This window comes from Talpa occidentalis, unplaced genomic scaffold (genome assembly GCF_014898055.3).
Source record: "Talpa occidentalis isolate TD23 unplaced genomic scaffold, MPIMG_talOcc4v2.1 talOcc4.7, whole genome shotgun sequence".
NCBI lineage: Eukaryota > Metazoa > Chordata > Mammalia > Eulipotyphla > Talpidae > Talpa > Talpa occidentalis.
In genome coordinates, this window is record NW_023605083.1 from 64,987,269 (window position 1) to 65,001,479 (window position 14,211).

The 14,211-nt window shown below is 49.2% G+C and overlaps 1 protein-coding gene across 1 annotated transcript; it reads left to right on the forward strand.

The window, feature by feature from the left end:
* The first annotated feature begins 10,359 nt into the window (after positions 1-10,359).
* Positions 10,360-13,393, forward strand: LOC119231428 (alpha-1-acid glycoprotein-like). Its single transcript, XM_037493181.2, has 6 exons — positions 10,360-10,473; positions 10,806-10,948; positions 11,154-11,224; positions 11,920-12,042; positions 12,188-12,291; positions 13,306-13,393. The coding sequence occupies exons 1-6, from the start codon at positions 10,360-10,362 to the stop codon at positions 13,378-13,380; spliced, it is 630 nt and encodes a 209-aa protein (XP_037349078.1). The 3' UTR covers positions 13,381-13,393.
* Positions 13,394-14,211: the final 818 nt, after the last annotated feature.

Sequence of the window (14,211 nt, forward strand, 5' to 3'; positions counted from 1 at the left end):
GGCGTGGAGGGAGGATGGAGGGGAGATGAGACATCATCACCACTGCCAGCCCCCTGCTGCCGGCACCCCTTGTCAGTCTACTTCAGGAGGAGGGCTGAGCCGGGAGGACAGGAGGCAGGTCTACACCACAGCCTGCCTGCCAGGCCCTCGGCAGCATCTGAGGGACTTTGATGGTCAGGGAGGGCATGAGGCAGTCAGGAAGAAGGGCTTGGGGTGGAGGAATGGGGAGGAGTAAAGGGCTATGTTAAAGTTGTGACACCGCGATTCTCAGCTGGGTGACCTCAGTGACCTGGGGCGCCTCTGTGACCTGGTCAGTGAGGCTGGGGAAGCCAGGCCAGTTCATTCCCAGCCAGAGTGGGCAGAAGGTCATGGAGACAGGGCCTGGGCTCCCCAAGCAGCAAATCCCAATGTCTTGTTGTATAACCAAGTGTCAAGAAACCAACAGGGTGAACTTCGCTGGTCCCGCCAACTCCAGGGAAAAGCCTAGGTCAGCCTGTTTGTTTTGGCCACAATGATTCAGACTGCGGGTAGCTCTAGCCCACAGTCACCAGCAGCTTGCTGGGTTCCAGGCCCAGTTCCTGACCAGAGCATGGTCTTGGGTGGGTCCTTCTCTCTCTAGGCCTCAATTTCTCTCTCTGCAAAGAGGGGTGTTATGTCCTTCCCTGTTTCCCAACCACACACATCGCGATTGCTCCAACATAGTAGGGTAAACCTTCTGAAATATTGTATCCACCTACTTTTTGACCAAGAAAATCCAGTTTTGTACAGTTCAACCCCCACATAGCACCACTGAAAAGACATTGGCTACAAATTCCTGTGCTCTGATGTGAACTGGGAGTCACATGGAGTGTGTTGGGTTTTCATCTTGGGCACAACGCAGTGAGTCATGCACAGTTACCCTGGCTCTCCCAAGAAGGGCAACCTGGGTCCAAATTGGTTAGGTACATCACCCAAGATCACAAAGCAGGACTTGAACAAATCATTGGGGTTATTTCCTCAGCTTAGACATGGTATCTCATTAGGACCATTGTATTCTCCATGGTTGTTCATGGGGTAGGTCACCAGCTAGTCCTCAGACACAGGACTCTACGCTGGATGTGATGAAGAGAGATGAAAAGTGGCTTTTTCACTTGGTTGTGAATAGGTGTGTTTCCCTGATGGCCTAACCTCACCTGTGTGTGACTATTCACAAGATCACCTTACATCTTTAAGCCATTGGTTTCCTCATCTGTCGACTGGGAGAAATTCCCTATTTTCTGGATTCTTCCATAGACATAATTTTGTATTTTGAGGTCTTTAGAAGGTGATATCCTGCAAACTGACATGTTGATGATTCAGGATTTTTTTCTCTCCATCCTTGAGTGTTGCTAAACTGGTGGTGAATGTTAATGTAATAGGTGGACCCTTAGAAGCAAGTCTGTTTCATTTAATACGCATTTTACTGATTGAACTGATTTAATCCTCTTTAACAACCCAGTGAACTAGAAGCTATTATTCTTCCTATTTTGCAGGTAGGGAAACTGAGGGACAGAGACGCTAAACGACTTGCCCAAAGTCACACAGTCAGCAAGTGGTAGAGCCAGGACAATGTTTGAACCACCATCTGACATCCTTCTGGTCAATTTTCTGTCTCTTTCCTGCCAAACTTCTCTTGATATTGTCAGGGTCAATGGAGATTTGGGCTGGGGGTGGGTGGCTACCCAGAATCTCAATCCACAGAATTAGGAATATATCCCTGAAATGTAAGAAAATAGAAGATAATTGTCAGGGTAGTGCTGAACACACTTGGAGGCACAACTTGTATTACCTCTTTGCAGGGAGAGGAAGACCCCAGAGGCAGCCAGAAGGACAGTGAGAATGAGGACTTTGGAGGAACAGTGAGGACAACCTCAGCCAGTGGATGGCGCTCATAGCCACTTTGATGATACAAAGGGTGGCTTTCTAGACTCCATACCACTCATGTTTACTCTATAGCAGAAGGTGGAGCTTTTAAAATTCCACCCCAAGGGCAGGCTGATGGGGAAAAGGGCAGACCTAAGGCTTTTGACTATTAAACTGCTGGGGCTTTGGGCAGTTGAACCATTGGGGAAGAGGGGTGTCTGAGAGAAGCTGCCGGCTTGCCACTTATGGTGTTGGCTTGGCCCTTGGACTCTGCTCAGACGATGCTAACTGGGGTCTGACTCTCAGCATCTGGCCACATGCCAGCCTGTGAATTCTCTCCCTCCCTCCCTCCTTTTTCTCACTGTGTAAATAAATCCTGTTGTTGTTGTTTCACACTGTGTCTACTTTGGGCTTGTATCTGCAGTTATACACTGGCATTCAGCTGTGGGGTGAGGAAGCACCAACCAGGTCACGCCCCTGCCCCGTTGTGGTCAGTGTCAGGAGGACTGCCTCTGCGAAGAGGCTCTGCGCTTACCACTGCAAGTGCAGCCTTCCTTTTTCCCAATACTCTGGCCACCGAAGTGGGGGTTTTCTCCTGCACCAAATGATCCTGTGACTTCAGAGGACACCTCATGTCCTCAATTCAATTCTGTTCTGACAGTAACTGGAGGCAACACCAGATCGCACGAAGGGAGGGCTCAGTTCCACAAGATCAGTATGAAGTCCAGTTGTCACTTGTGCTTCTGACTGACTGGCCCAATCCTTCAGGCTTTATCATTTGTGAGAGCAACTGAAAGAACTCAGGAAAGCTGTTTTCTTACTAGATCAACAGTTTATTATAAAACAGTGCAGTCCAGGAACAGTCAAATGGCATTGGGGGTGGGGGTGGGGGTGGTAAAAGGGCAAGGTATGTGGGAAGGGCTGTGGAGGCTCCAGGGCCTGTAGGTGTATCCCTCTCCACTCACCTCTACGTGGTCCCCAACCTGGACCCTGGAACTTAGGAATTTTATGGAGGCGTCATTACGTAGCCTGGTTGGTTAAACCATTGGCTGTCGATGATTCAATCAACCTCCAGTCCCTCTCCCCTCCCCATGTTGTAGAGCAACCCCGATACAAAACGGGGTGCCTGACTGTGGGTCCTCACCCGTGCGCTTAAAAGGACTTATTAACGCTCTACTGTAGGCACACGCGAAAGGTTAATAAAAGGTTTATTTACAAGGGAAGGGGAAATGAGGGAATGTACAGCTCAGGGAGAAAAGTGGGAGACAAAGTTTTAAATGAGTCGTACCCGATCCGCCGATCAGGAATCCCAAATGGCGCTCTGAGAGCTGGCCGCAAGCCAGGAGCCATAAAGCCAGGAGGCGAGCGACAGCGAGCCCCCCAAGTCCCACGTGTTTGGTTTTTATATCCAACCTGGCTGCCCAACTCCACCCTCAGGTCCCAGCCACCTTCCCTTTGGTGGTGATGGGATTTGTCTTTCCCAATGTCTTGATGGCTTTAGTCTGGAGTGGGGGTGGGGTCCACAAAGCCTGCATGGGATTAGCTCAGGACATCATTTCTCCCTAACACCCAGAGGTCTGGAGGTGAGACTGAAAGTTGCAACCCTGTAATCACTGGGTGGGTTCCCCTGGTAACCAGTTCCCAACCTGAGGCTGCCCCAAAGCACTGGCCTCCTCCATGGCCAACAATCACCTCATTACTGATACGTGATTTCAGGTTTCCAGGCCTAGTCTCCCAGCCAGGAACGGATCCCAGGCTGCAGTGGAAGCGCTGAGTCCCAGGCATTCGACTGCAACAGGGTGGTCCCCAGGAAAGGGGGAGGTTCCCTGCCCCACCCAAGGGAGGGTGTTGCTGAGCAGGAAGAGGAGAAGCTGCAGAAGAGACTGAGGAAGGAAGCAGGATGGAGCCAGGAGACCTGGAGGAGGCACATGGAGCCTAGAGACACGTGAAGAAACTGCGCTTGTCTTTTGGTCGTGGACTGGGTGACACAGATGTGGGTGAGACCCTTGGGGAGGTGACAATGGCAGCTTTTATCTTGATGTTGATTTTGCTCTTTTCCATCTGTTATAGGACAGGGAGAGGGGCAGCCCAAACCCCGCAAACCTGCCTATTCTACATGGGTTCTGCCATCCACCGCATCAACACAAAACATAGGAGACTTTAATGGGAAGGATCTTTAATAAAACTAGGAAACAATACAGGTAAGGCAAAGAGTCTAGTTTCTAAATGAAGCATCCAGAGTTACCCGTCCCCTCGTGGGTAAAAGTCCATCCAAATGGGATTGGACCAGAACAAGGCCCCAAAGCCTGCCACAAGTCTAAAGCATCTTCCAGTGGGGACCCACAGAAAAGGGTCACAAACAACTGGACAAGCCCGGAAGGAAAAGAGCAAAATCAACATCAAGATAAAAGCTGCCATTGTCACCTCCCCACGGGTCTCACCCACATCTGTGTCACCTAGTCCACGACCAAAAGACAAGCGCAGTTTCTTCACGTGTCTCTAGGCTCCATGCGCCTCCTCCAGGTCTCCTTGCTCCATCCTGCTTCCCTCCTTCCTCAGTCTTTTCTGCAGCTTCTCCTCTTCCTGCTCAGCTCCACCCTCCCTTGGGTGGGGCAGGGAACCTGGAACTTCCCCCTTTCCTGGGGACCACCCTGTTACACTTCCGGGCTTGTCTGGTTGTTTGTGACCCTTTTCTGTGGGTCCCCACTGGAAGATGCTTTAGACTTGTGGCAGGCTTTGGGGCCTTGCTCTGGGCCAATCCCATTTGGATGGACTTTTACCCACGAGGGGACGGGTAACTTTGGGTGCTTCATTTAGAAACTAGATTCTTTGCCTTACCTGTATTGTTTCCTAGTTTTATTAAAGTTCCTTTTCATTAAAGTCTCCTGTGTTTTGGGTTGATGCGGCGGATGGCAGAACCCATTTAGAATAGGCAGGTTTGCGGGGCTTGGGCTGCCCCTCTCCCCGTCCTATAACACGACCACTGCTGGTTGGTGTCTCACAAAGCCGCAGTAGGAACTTGGAAGACACTCAGGCAAGCAAGTGAAAAGAGGCTGATTTGTTTAGAGGAAAAAAAAGTTTATATTATTATTTTTAAAGATTTGTTTATTTATGCCTACAAGAGCTGGGGGACAGGCCAGTGGTGTGAGGGGTGAAAGGATTCACCAGAGACAGAGTGGGGAACATAATGTTATAGGACAGCCCTGATATTGAACGGGTTCCTGGCTGTGGGTCCTCACCCGTGCGCTTAAAAGGGACTTATGAATACTCCACTACAGGCACACACAAAAGGTTAATAAAAGGTTTATTTACAGGGGAAAAGGAAATAAGGAAAATGTACAACTCAGGGAGAAAATAGGGAAATAAAGTCTTTAGTGCATCCTACCCGATCCGCTGACCTGTAAACCCAAAGCCACTCTCAGAGCTGGCTGGACACTGCGAGCTGGCGGAGAGCCAAAATGGGGGACCCCCCCCAAAGCCCACGTGTCTGTCTTTATACTCACTTGGCTGCTTAACCCCATCCTCAGGTCCCAGCCACCTTCCCTTTGTGGTGATGGGATTTGGAGTTCCCAGTGTCTTTGGCTTTGGCCTGGAGTGGGGGTGGAGTCCACAAAGCCTGTATGGAATTAGCTTTAGGACATCCTTTTCCCCCTAACAATAAAAGGCTGACTGACTGAAGTACACTGCTGAGGGGAGCAGCAGGAGAGTCAGGAGAGATCTGCTGTGTCAGTGGGTAGCTCCCTGGCCGGCCTGGGATCGAACTTGTGTTGCAGTGGCTGCGGACAGTTTCATAGGTTGTGTCTTAATGCCTTGCGCCACCAGGGAGGCCCCAAGAAAAATTTATTAAGTAGAAAGGGAACGAAACTAAAGTGGACTCCCAGGCCAGTGGAACCAGGCCAGGGAGGGGCAAGGGAGCCCAGTGGAGCCGTGCCTCAGGGAATGTAGACTTTCTTTCCCTAATTATTCTAAAGCTTCACCAGTCTCTTTGTGATTGGTTAGTTCTCAGTGGTCTCATGCGCTGCCCTAATGTCACTGTGCCCAGAATGAAGTCTCTGTGTCCCAGCCCTTATCTTAGCATACATTTCTTTCTCATGCTTGTTCTGGAATGTCCAGTTGCCCCTAGTCCTGGGGTGTTTGATTAGTTCCCTTTGAAATTTGTTGCCCTTATCTCTGGAGCCTCCTTCCTCCTCTGAGGCTTTTCCTGTTCAATTCTGACCCTCAGGGCTCTGCGCTTGCCCTATGACTCATTACTACACAAAAAGACAAGTAGAGATCACAAGGATTTTAGTAGCTGTGCGTGTGCAAACAAGAACAGAGATCAAGGCCTCCCTGGTGGCGCAAGTGGTTAAGATGCAGCACTATGAAACTGAGACAGGGCAAGCTAGGGTGATTAGGCAGTTTTAGGGACAGTGCAGGAGGGGACCTCTGAAGAATTTAGGGAGGCTTCAGAGATAAGGACAACCAAGAAAATGTAACCAATTCTACTGGGAAAAACAAACATCCTAGCACCACAAATAATCTTGTTAAGGATGGTCCTGGTTTTCTTCAGATGATAAGATAAAGTGTAAAGATGCTCACCGGGAGGACTAGACCATAAAGATAAAAATGTAACAAATGGGGAAAGACAAACCTGTTAGATAAGGAAGATCCCCACTCAGTAGCAAATTAAGTGAGACAGCCGAAAACTGACCAATTACAAAGAGACTGGTGGAGCTTTGGAATAATCAGGGAAAGAAAGTATATATTCCCTGAGACACAATTCCACTTTGGCTTCCTTGTCCCTCCCAGGCCTGGTTCCCTGGCCTAGGAGTCCCACTTTATTTCTGTTCTTTTTCTCCTCAATAAACTTTTTCTTCTAAACAAACCTGCCCTTCTCGCTTGCTAGCCTGAGCGTCTGCGAAGTTCCTACTGCGGCTTCGTGAGACACCAACCCGTGGGGGTCTAGCGGCTGGGGCTCAGCGCTGCCCTGCAGCCTGGGATCTGTTCCTAGCTGGGAGACTAGGCCTGACAATTCCGGTATCAAAACTATCTGCAGCCTCTGCAGTACGGGTTTGATCCCCTGTCAGGGAGCTAACCACATGGCGCAGCAGAGCTCTCCTGTATTTCAGTCAATCTGCCTGTTCTGTTCCCCACTTTGTCTTTAGTGAATCCTCTCACCCCATACCTCTGGCCTGTACCCCAGTTCTTGTATGCATAAATAAATAACTCTTAAAAAAAAAAGAATGGAGATCAAGCATATTTCTTTTTTTTTTTTTAAGACATAAAAACAAGTTTATTGTCAGATAACAACAGGACAGCTCTCTGGACAGAGAGAGGTCCCAAATATATTTCTAATCACACTACATACCCTGAGGGGTCACTTCTGGAGGCCTGCAGGTTAGGCCAGAGCTAGAGGCTCTGGACAAAAGAAGTTGAGTCCTGCTCTGGGTCTGCCCAACACCCACTCAGGCTCCCCCTAGCATCTCTGCCCACGAGAAAATACAGGCCCACAGACCAGGATTCAATACCCGGGGGGTGGCCATCAAAAGCACTTAAGTAAAGCCCACTTGAACATTTTTAGCTATGGAGATTTATTTAATGAATTTATTTAACAAATTTTAGCTATAGAGATTTATTTAATAAATTTATCTATTGTGTTCAAATATTTCATAAATGGAAAACCCTTCCTAATGTGAGCAGTCAAGCTCTTGCTGCCAACGTCAAGAGTCAAGACTGTCCACCGATCTGTCTTCCATCTACCTCCCTACACATCAGAGTGCTCAGAATGACTACGTGGCCAAATGTTCCTCAGCGATCATGTGTAATGCTGGCAAACACTGCCTATGTCTAACTGGGGAGGCCCTCCCCAATCCTGTGTTGTAAGAAAGTGGACTTTTGGCATGATTGTGAAACAAGGGTTAATATCGCAAGAGTTTGTTGTCTCTGTTGAGAGAGAAGTATGAGAACATTAGTCTTTCCTCTTACCTCTAAATCTCCGCAAATCCTCCCTGACCTCTAGAACAGTGTCCACCTCCTGTATCAGCGGTAGGGAACCCACAGATCCCCAGGACACTTGATACAGTGGTTTTTTGTTTCAGGGGTAAAGTGACACGTGGTTCTCTAGGGGTCTGAATGGTGTTGGAGGTGAGAAAACATGTTTGAGGTTTTGGGTCACTTAGCACCAGATCCCAAGTGATTATGTGTTATTTAAAAAACTGTGTGTATGTTATTGGGGTGAAGGGACCTATACCTACTCAAACTCTGGGCTCTGAGCACGAACCCCACTTGACAAAGCACAATGGTGGCGCTGTCGCCACTCAACCCTCAGCCTCTCCTTGCATACACAGTGCCTTGGATCTACCCGTACCCCCGATCAGGTTTCACCAGGACCTCACAAGGGCTTCCATCTGTCTCTCAAATCCATGCTACTATTTCTACCTTCTTTTATCCTCACTGGAGCCAAGCAGACGCTTCCCATACTATGCTACTTAAAACCTCCCCATTTCTCTTCATACACCCAGAGCCCACTGCCAACTCTTCAGCCTGGCACAGATGCTCTGCAGGCTTCAATTCCACCAACCTCTCCAGCCTCAATCTGGGTTACTCCAGTCACCTCAGACACCATCACACACTCAAGCTACAGACCTTCCAGGTCCTTCCTGCTCCTCTCTCTCATTTGCAATCTTTCCTCTAAAAAAACCCTGATCATTTCTTCAAGTATCAAGTTAGAGCAACACGAATCCAAAAAACTAATGGAGCTTGCAAAAATAATGAAAAAAATAAGGGAAATTCTAGTGTTGACAAGGATGTGTAGAAAGAGACTTATTTGAACACCAGCAAATTTGTATAACCTCAAAAATCATTATTATTGATTTGTCAAATTCTGTTTTGTATGTTTTGGAAAGAGATTTTTTTAAATCAAATTCATTGAGGCATAAAATAAAATGTGCACATCTGAAGTTTACAGTTCATTGAATCTTCACCAATGGACATACAGGTGTAAATGCCATCACAAAGATAATATAGAACATTGACATCTATTGCAGAGAGTTCCTTTGTGCCTTTGCAGTTAAATTGCTCTCCTCGCCCTAGGCAACCTCTGACATGATTTCTACATTATGGATGAATTTGGACTATTCTATCGCTTCACATAAATGGAATCATATAGTATGAGCAGACTGACTTCTGCTCAGCATGTTTTCAAGATTTATTCATGTTGTTACCTGCATCTCTGTCATTCATTCCGTATCATTGCTCACCAATATTCCACTGAATGAAATACTACCATATGCTTTCCCCTTTTCTTATTGGTGGATGGATATGTGAATGGTTTCTAGGTTTCTGCTATTTTGAAAAAAGCTCAAGTCTTATACAGACATATACTTTTCTTTCTCTTCGCAATTTTCGCAAGCAATGTGGTCACTCTCTGGATGAGACTTCGAAGGGGCTATCACAGTATAAAACGCTGAAGACATCTGTAGCTCAATAAAGCTGGAAAAGTAAAATAAAAAGCTATAGAGGACAGAATTAAGTAGGGTAGAATTTTGGACATGAATGAGAGGCTACAAATCCATTAAAATGATAACTAGCAACTAGGCTGAACCGTGAGAAATTATTCAAAACATGATGCAATAAATAAGACTACACAATGGTCAGCATGCCATGAAAATGTGTTCTGAAAGCATTTATTTGGATGCAAAAAATTGGACAATCCCCCTGTGGTGTAGAAATACAAATGGGCAGTGGAATTATTGATCCAAGTAGTTACTGAATACCCACCATGTGCCGGGCACTGTTCCAGGATTGGGAACACATTGGGAAGAAGACAGACAAGCTCCCCACTCGCATGCTGGGGGTGGAGACTCAAGGTTTTAATGTCCTGTTTAGATGTAGGGAGATGGTTCCAGTGATACATTTACTAGACATAGACGTCAACTGAGATGCGCTCCTCTTTCGGAAATGTCCCTGCCTGCAGGGCTAGCTGAGACCCCGCTGAACTTTTGCTCTTCCATGGTTGTTGCACACTAAGTTGGAGTAGAATCCATATTTGCCCTCACCCTCCAAACTCTCCACTGCCCAACGCCCCACATGATACCACACAGGCCAGGGAACTAAGGTGACTTCAACTTTTGATTGGTGGCTCTACCTGCTCAGGTGTTGGTACTTTGGAAAAGGAAGTGGAAGAAAACCTGTGCAATTGCTTCGCAGCCCCTGGATTGAAATCCACACATGTTAATTGAAACCCTGCAGTCCATGCCCACCTTGGCTCTGAATAGACAGACCTTTGTGCCCTAGACACCCCTCCAGGTCAGGGGTCCAAATTAGACTTGGAATGTGGATTTTGGGGAAAGGAGAAAAGGTTTTGTACAAGGTAGTTTCCAAACCCTCCCTGGAATGTGTCCCAGTCATGTCCCTAGATCCCGCCCACACCTCCATACAGAAGTCCCTGCACCCTCCAGCCGCCAGTGCTGCCTAGCTGCAGGTGTCTCTCATATCAGCATGGCGCTGCCCTGGGCCCTCGCCGTCCTGAGCCTCCTTCCTCTGCTGAGTGCCCAGAGCCCAGAATGTGCCAACTTCACGGCGAAGCCCATCACCAATGTCACTTTGGACTGGGTGAGTGCCTGCGCACCATTTGGTGACGGTCCGTGCCCTCTCCTGGGTCCTGGGGTGCAGTTCTGATCCACCAGGTAGAAGTTAGAGGCAATTCATGACCCCCAAAATCAGTAGCCCCATTGCAATTTCTTAGTAGGGAACACGGAGCTAAGCACAGAGGGGCTACCCGGGCTGGGTGGGTGGTGTTGCATGGAGCGAGCTCTTGCATAGTCCCTCCCCACCTGGAGCCCTGTCTTCCTGTTTGCAAAATGGAGGGACATCAGCCCAAGACTCGCCGCAGCAGAGCATCCAGGACTCAGCTCCAGCCTCCATCACCCCTGGCTTCTCCCTAGCTCTCTGGCAAGTGGTTCTGTGTCGCGGTGATCTTCCGACACCCTAAGTTCAATCAGTCTGCTAAAAGTATCGACTCGTACTACTTCTACTTTGCCCCCAACAAGACGGAGGACAAGATATATTTCAGAGCGTACCAGACCATGTAAGACTCCCACACTCCCCGCTTCCAGTCCCTGTTGCTGGATTGTGTGGATCCTCCCTCTTCCGGGTCTCTGCCTCCACATCCATGGCAGGGGAAGGAAGGGATGACTGTAATGGCCACCCAACTCTTGCCCGAATGTCTGCTGGGCGATGGCCCTCTTCTCCCTGACTGTCTTACTGCTTTTCTCCCCGGCTGTCTGGTCTAGTGGGGACCGCTGCATTTACAACAGTACTCACTTGTTGGTCCGCCGGAAAAATGGGACAATGGTCATCAAAGGTAAGGGTCAGGAGGAGGGTAGGGATGGTTAGGAAGGAGGGTGGACCAGTCTAAAAGAGGGGAGCAGGACACAGGACAGGGCTTTGTGCACAGAGAACCCAGGACAGACGCCCATGCTGCACACAGATGCTCAGTAATAACTGCACGTTTTGAACTCGTGCTGTGTGCCAGGCGCTGCTGAAATGCTTCACAGCAATGAACCCACTGAATTCTCACCTGCAGCCCTAGGAGAACATTACAGTGATCCGACGAGGAATTGGGGAAACAGAGACCTCAAGTGGTTTCCCCTGCGCCACACACCTGCAATTAGGGCCAGGACTCAAATCCAGGGCTGACTCCAGACCTGCCTGTCTCTCAACTGCTTTCCCCTTTGGGAGCTAAGGGTGGTGACTTCACCCAGCCCCACTATCACCACCAGAGGGCACCCAGTGGGAGCACAGGAATGCTGACTCCACTGGCAGGCCTCAGGCTCCTGCTGGGGCCTCACCTCCTCTGTAGATGGCAGAGGGCCCTGACAGCTGGTCTCCCCGGGAGGATCCATACTACTCAAAATGGTCAGGACAGGCCTGGCATGCAGTAGGAGCTGGGCCATGTTGTCCTGGCCTTCAACGATGGCGTCTGTGTCACCCTGGACAACCCAGTGTCCTCGCCTGTGATACATGAACCACACTGACCCTGGCCCTCATTTCACCCAGAGGATTTCTCATCAGAAAATGACACAGAATTTCATGCCCACCTGCTGCTCAGCAAGAACCCCAGGACCTTCATGTTATACTTCTTTCCAGAGGACAAGCAGAAAATGGGAATTGCCATCTATTGTACGTACCCCAAGATCTCATCGCACCCTGGCCTTGCTCCATTAATCATCCCCTACTGGGGTTTGTCCCCAGAACCCCAACCCTCCCTGATACCCCCTCCCCAGTATCCCAGCACCCTCAGCCAGCCCCTTCCTCCTTCCTGCAGCTGACAAGCCCCAGTTGAGTGAGGAGCAGCTAAACGAGTTCCATGAAGTCATAGAGTGCATGGGCATGCACAAGTCGGAGATCATTCCCACAGATGAGAAAAAGGTGAGTGCAAGGAGCGCTGACAGTGCTGCCTGGGACATCCCCAGAGGCCCAGGAGGAAAGCTGGCCGCCAGGGCTGAGCAGCAAGACCGATGTCCTGCTCTGAAGCACCCTCCTTGCTGCAGGGAGAGCTGAGATTCGCAGAGGCCACGGGGTGGACTAGAATCCAGGAGGGAGAAGGCAGTGGGAATCAGGAAAAATGCTGGATGAGGTGGGGAATGTTGAGAGGCCACCAAGAGGTGGCAGCACAGCCAAGGAGCTGCAGTGGGAATTTGGGGAAGAGACTCACACAGGGAATTCTCACTGATGACTGCTGCCACCCCCAGGTTTCTCATACTCCTACCAAGAGAATGGATACTGGGGGTTTTTCAAACTGCAGCAAATCCAGGTCACCATCCCAACTGTGTAACCGTCTCCTTAACACTTTCTTTAAACCTGCGGAAGGATTTCCTTGCTGCTATTTGATGCAATACTCTGAAATCACAGCTCTGATAAGCAGTTTCCACTTACAAGAAAGTACTTCATGATTATGAAAATGAGAAGAGCTTCCTCAGCTTTGCCCCTAAGGTCATCTCCCTTGACTGCCGTGGCACCCCTCATCTCCTTGCTCCCAGGAACCCTTGGAAAGGCTTATGAACCCAGGCCCTGGAGTAGGCCGCCTGGCCTGCAGCCTGCCCCTCCACCCACTGGCTGGGAGCCTAGGACAGGCCACGAGGTTGCCTCAACCTTCAGTTGCACCATCTGCAAAATGGGGACGTTGTGAGGGATTCAGGAGACAGGGCGAAATGCTTGGCAGTTACATGCTCAGGAAGTGCCAGCCTTTCTCCCCCATTGTGGAGGTGAAGAAGCTGAGGCTCAGAGAGGGAAAGTGACTCACTCCAGGTCACACAGCAAGGAAGCAGCCAATCCTGGGCTGCCATCCTGGATGGCCAGTGCCACTGTGCTGCAGTCAGTCCACTCCTGCCAGCAGACCCTTGCCTCCCACCTATGGTGTTTCTTTCTCCCACTACCTTCTAGGATCAGTGTGGGCCGCTGGAGAAGCAGCACGAGGAAGAGAGGAAGAAGGAGCAGGAGGGGGCCAAAGAAGAGTGAGCACTGGGTTAGAACATCAGGGAATTTGGGGGTAATTTCCAGCACTTGCCCCACTCTTTGTAACTCAGTTCTTTCCCTCAGATGTATCGGTAAAGTCTACATTTGGCAAAGGCAGGTTGTTCTTTGCTCTTTCACTTATTCATTTATGATGAAGCAGCCCCCAGCTGAGCCTTGGCTGATCATGGGATGAGACCCTTCCCCTGGCTGGGATGGAAGAGCCCCTTGTAACGCCCAGCACATGGGTGGGCTGGATGATGCACTTGTGCTGTGGGAGCCCAGCTGGTCAAGGTTCCTTCTGCGGTGGGGAAATCTTAGAAGGCTTCCTGGAAGGGACATCTAAATCGGTCTCCTAAGATTAGTGATGCTGGTGTGCATTGTTAGTTTAGCCCTTGAACCAACACAGGTTCTTTTGCCACAAATCTGGGAAAAAGATTTGCAGACAATTTAGATAAGCAGAGAAACAAACTTTAAGAAAGTGAATTTATTTAAAGCCTGAAAGTAAGGACTCCCAGGTACACTGTACTTGTGAAGGGCAAAAAACCTTTTGTTGGCCTGTGTCTAGGGGTATTCAAACCTTTTCTCTATTCTGACACCTCAGCATCCTACTTTGTGATTGACTCTTTCTCCAAGAGGCCCTACTCCTCCAGGCAGATGTGCCCATTTTCCCAGCTCTTAGATTTTCTTTTTACCCCACCCCATCCAAGGTTTCTTAAAATTCACTGCCCTTATCTCAGAAGTCTCTTTGAACTCTCCTGAAGTTCCAGCCTACACTGTCCCTGAAGCTGCTTCATTAACCCGAACATACCCTGGAGCTCATTAGGAGATTAATAA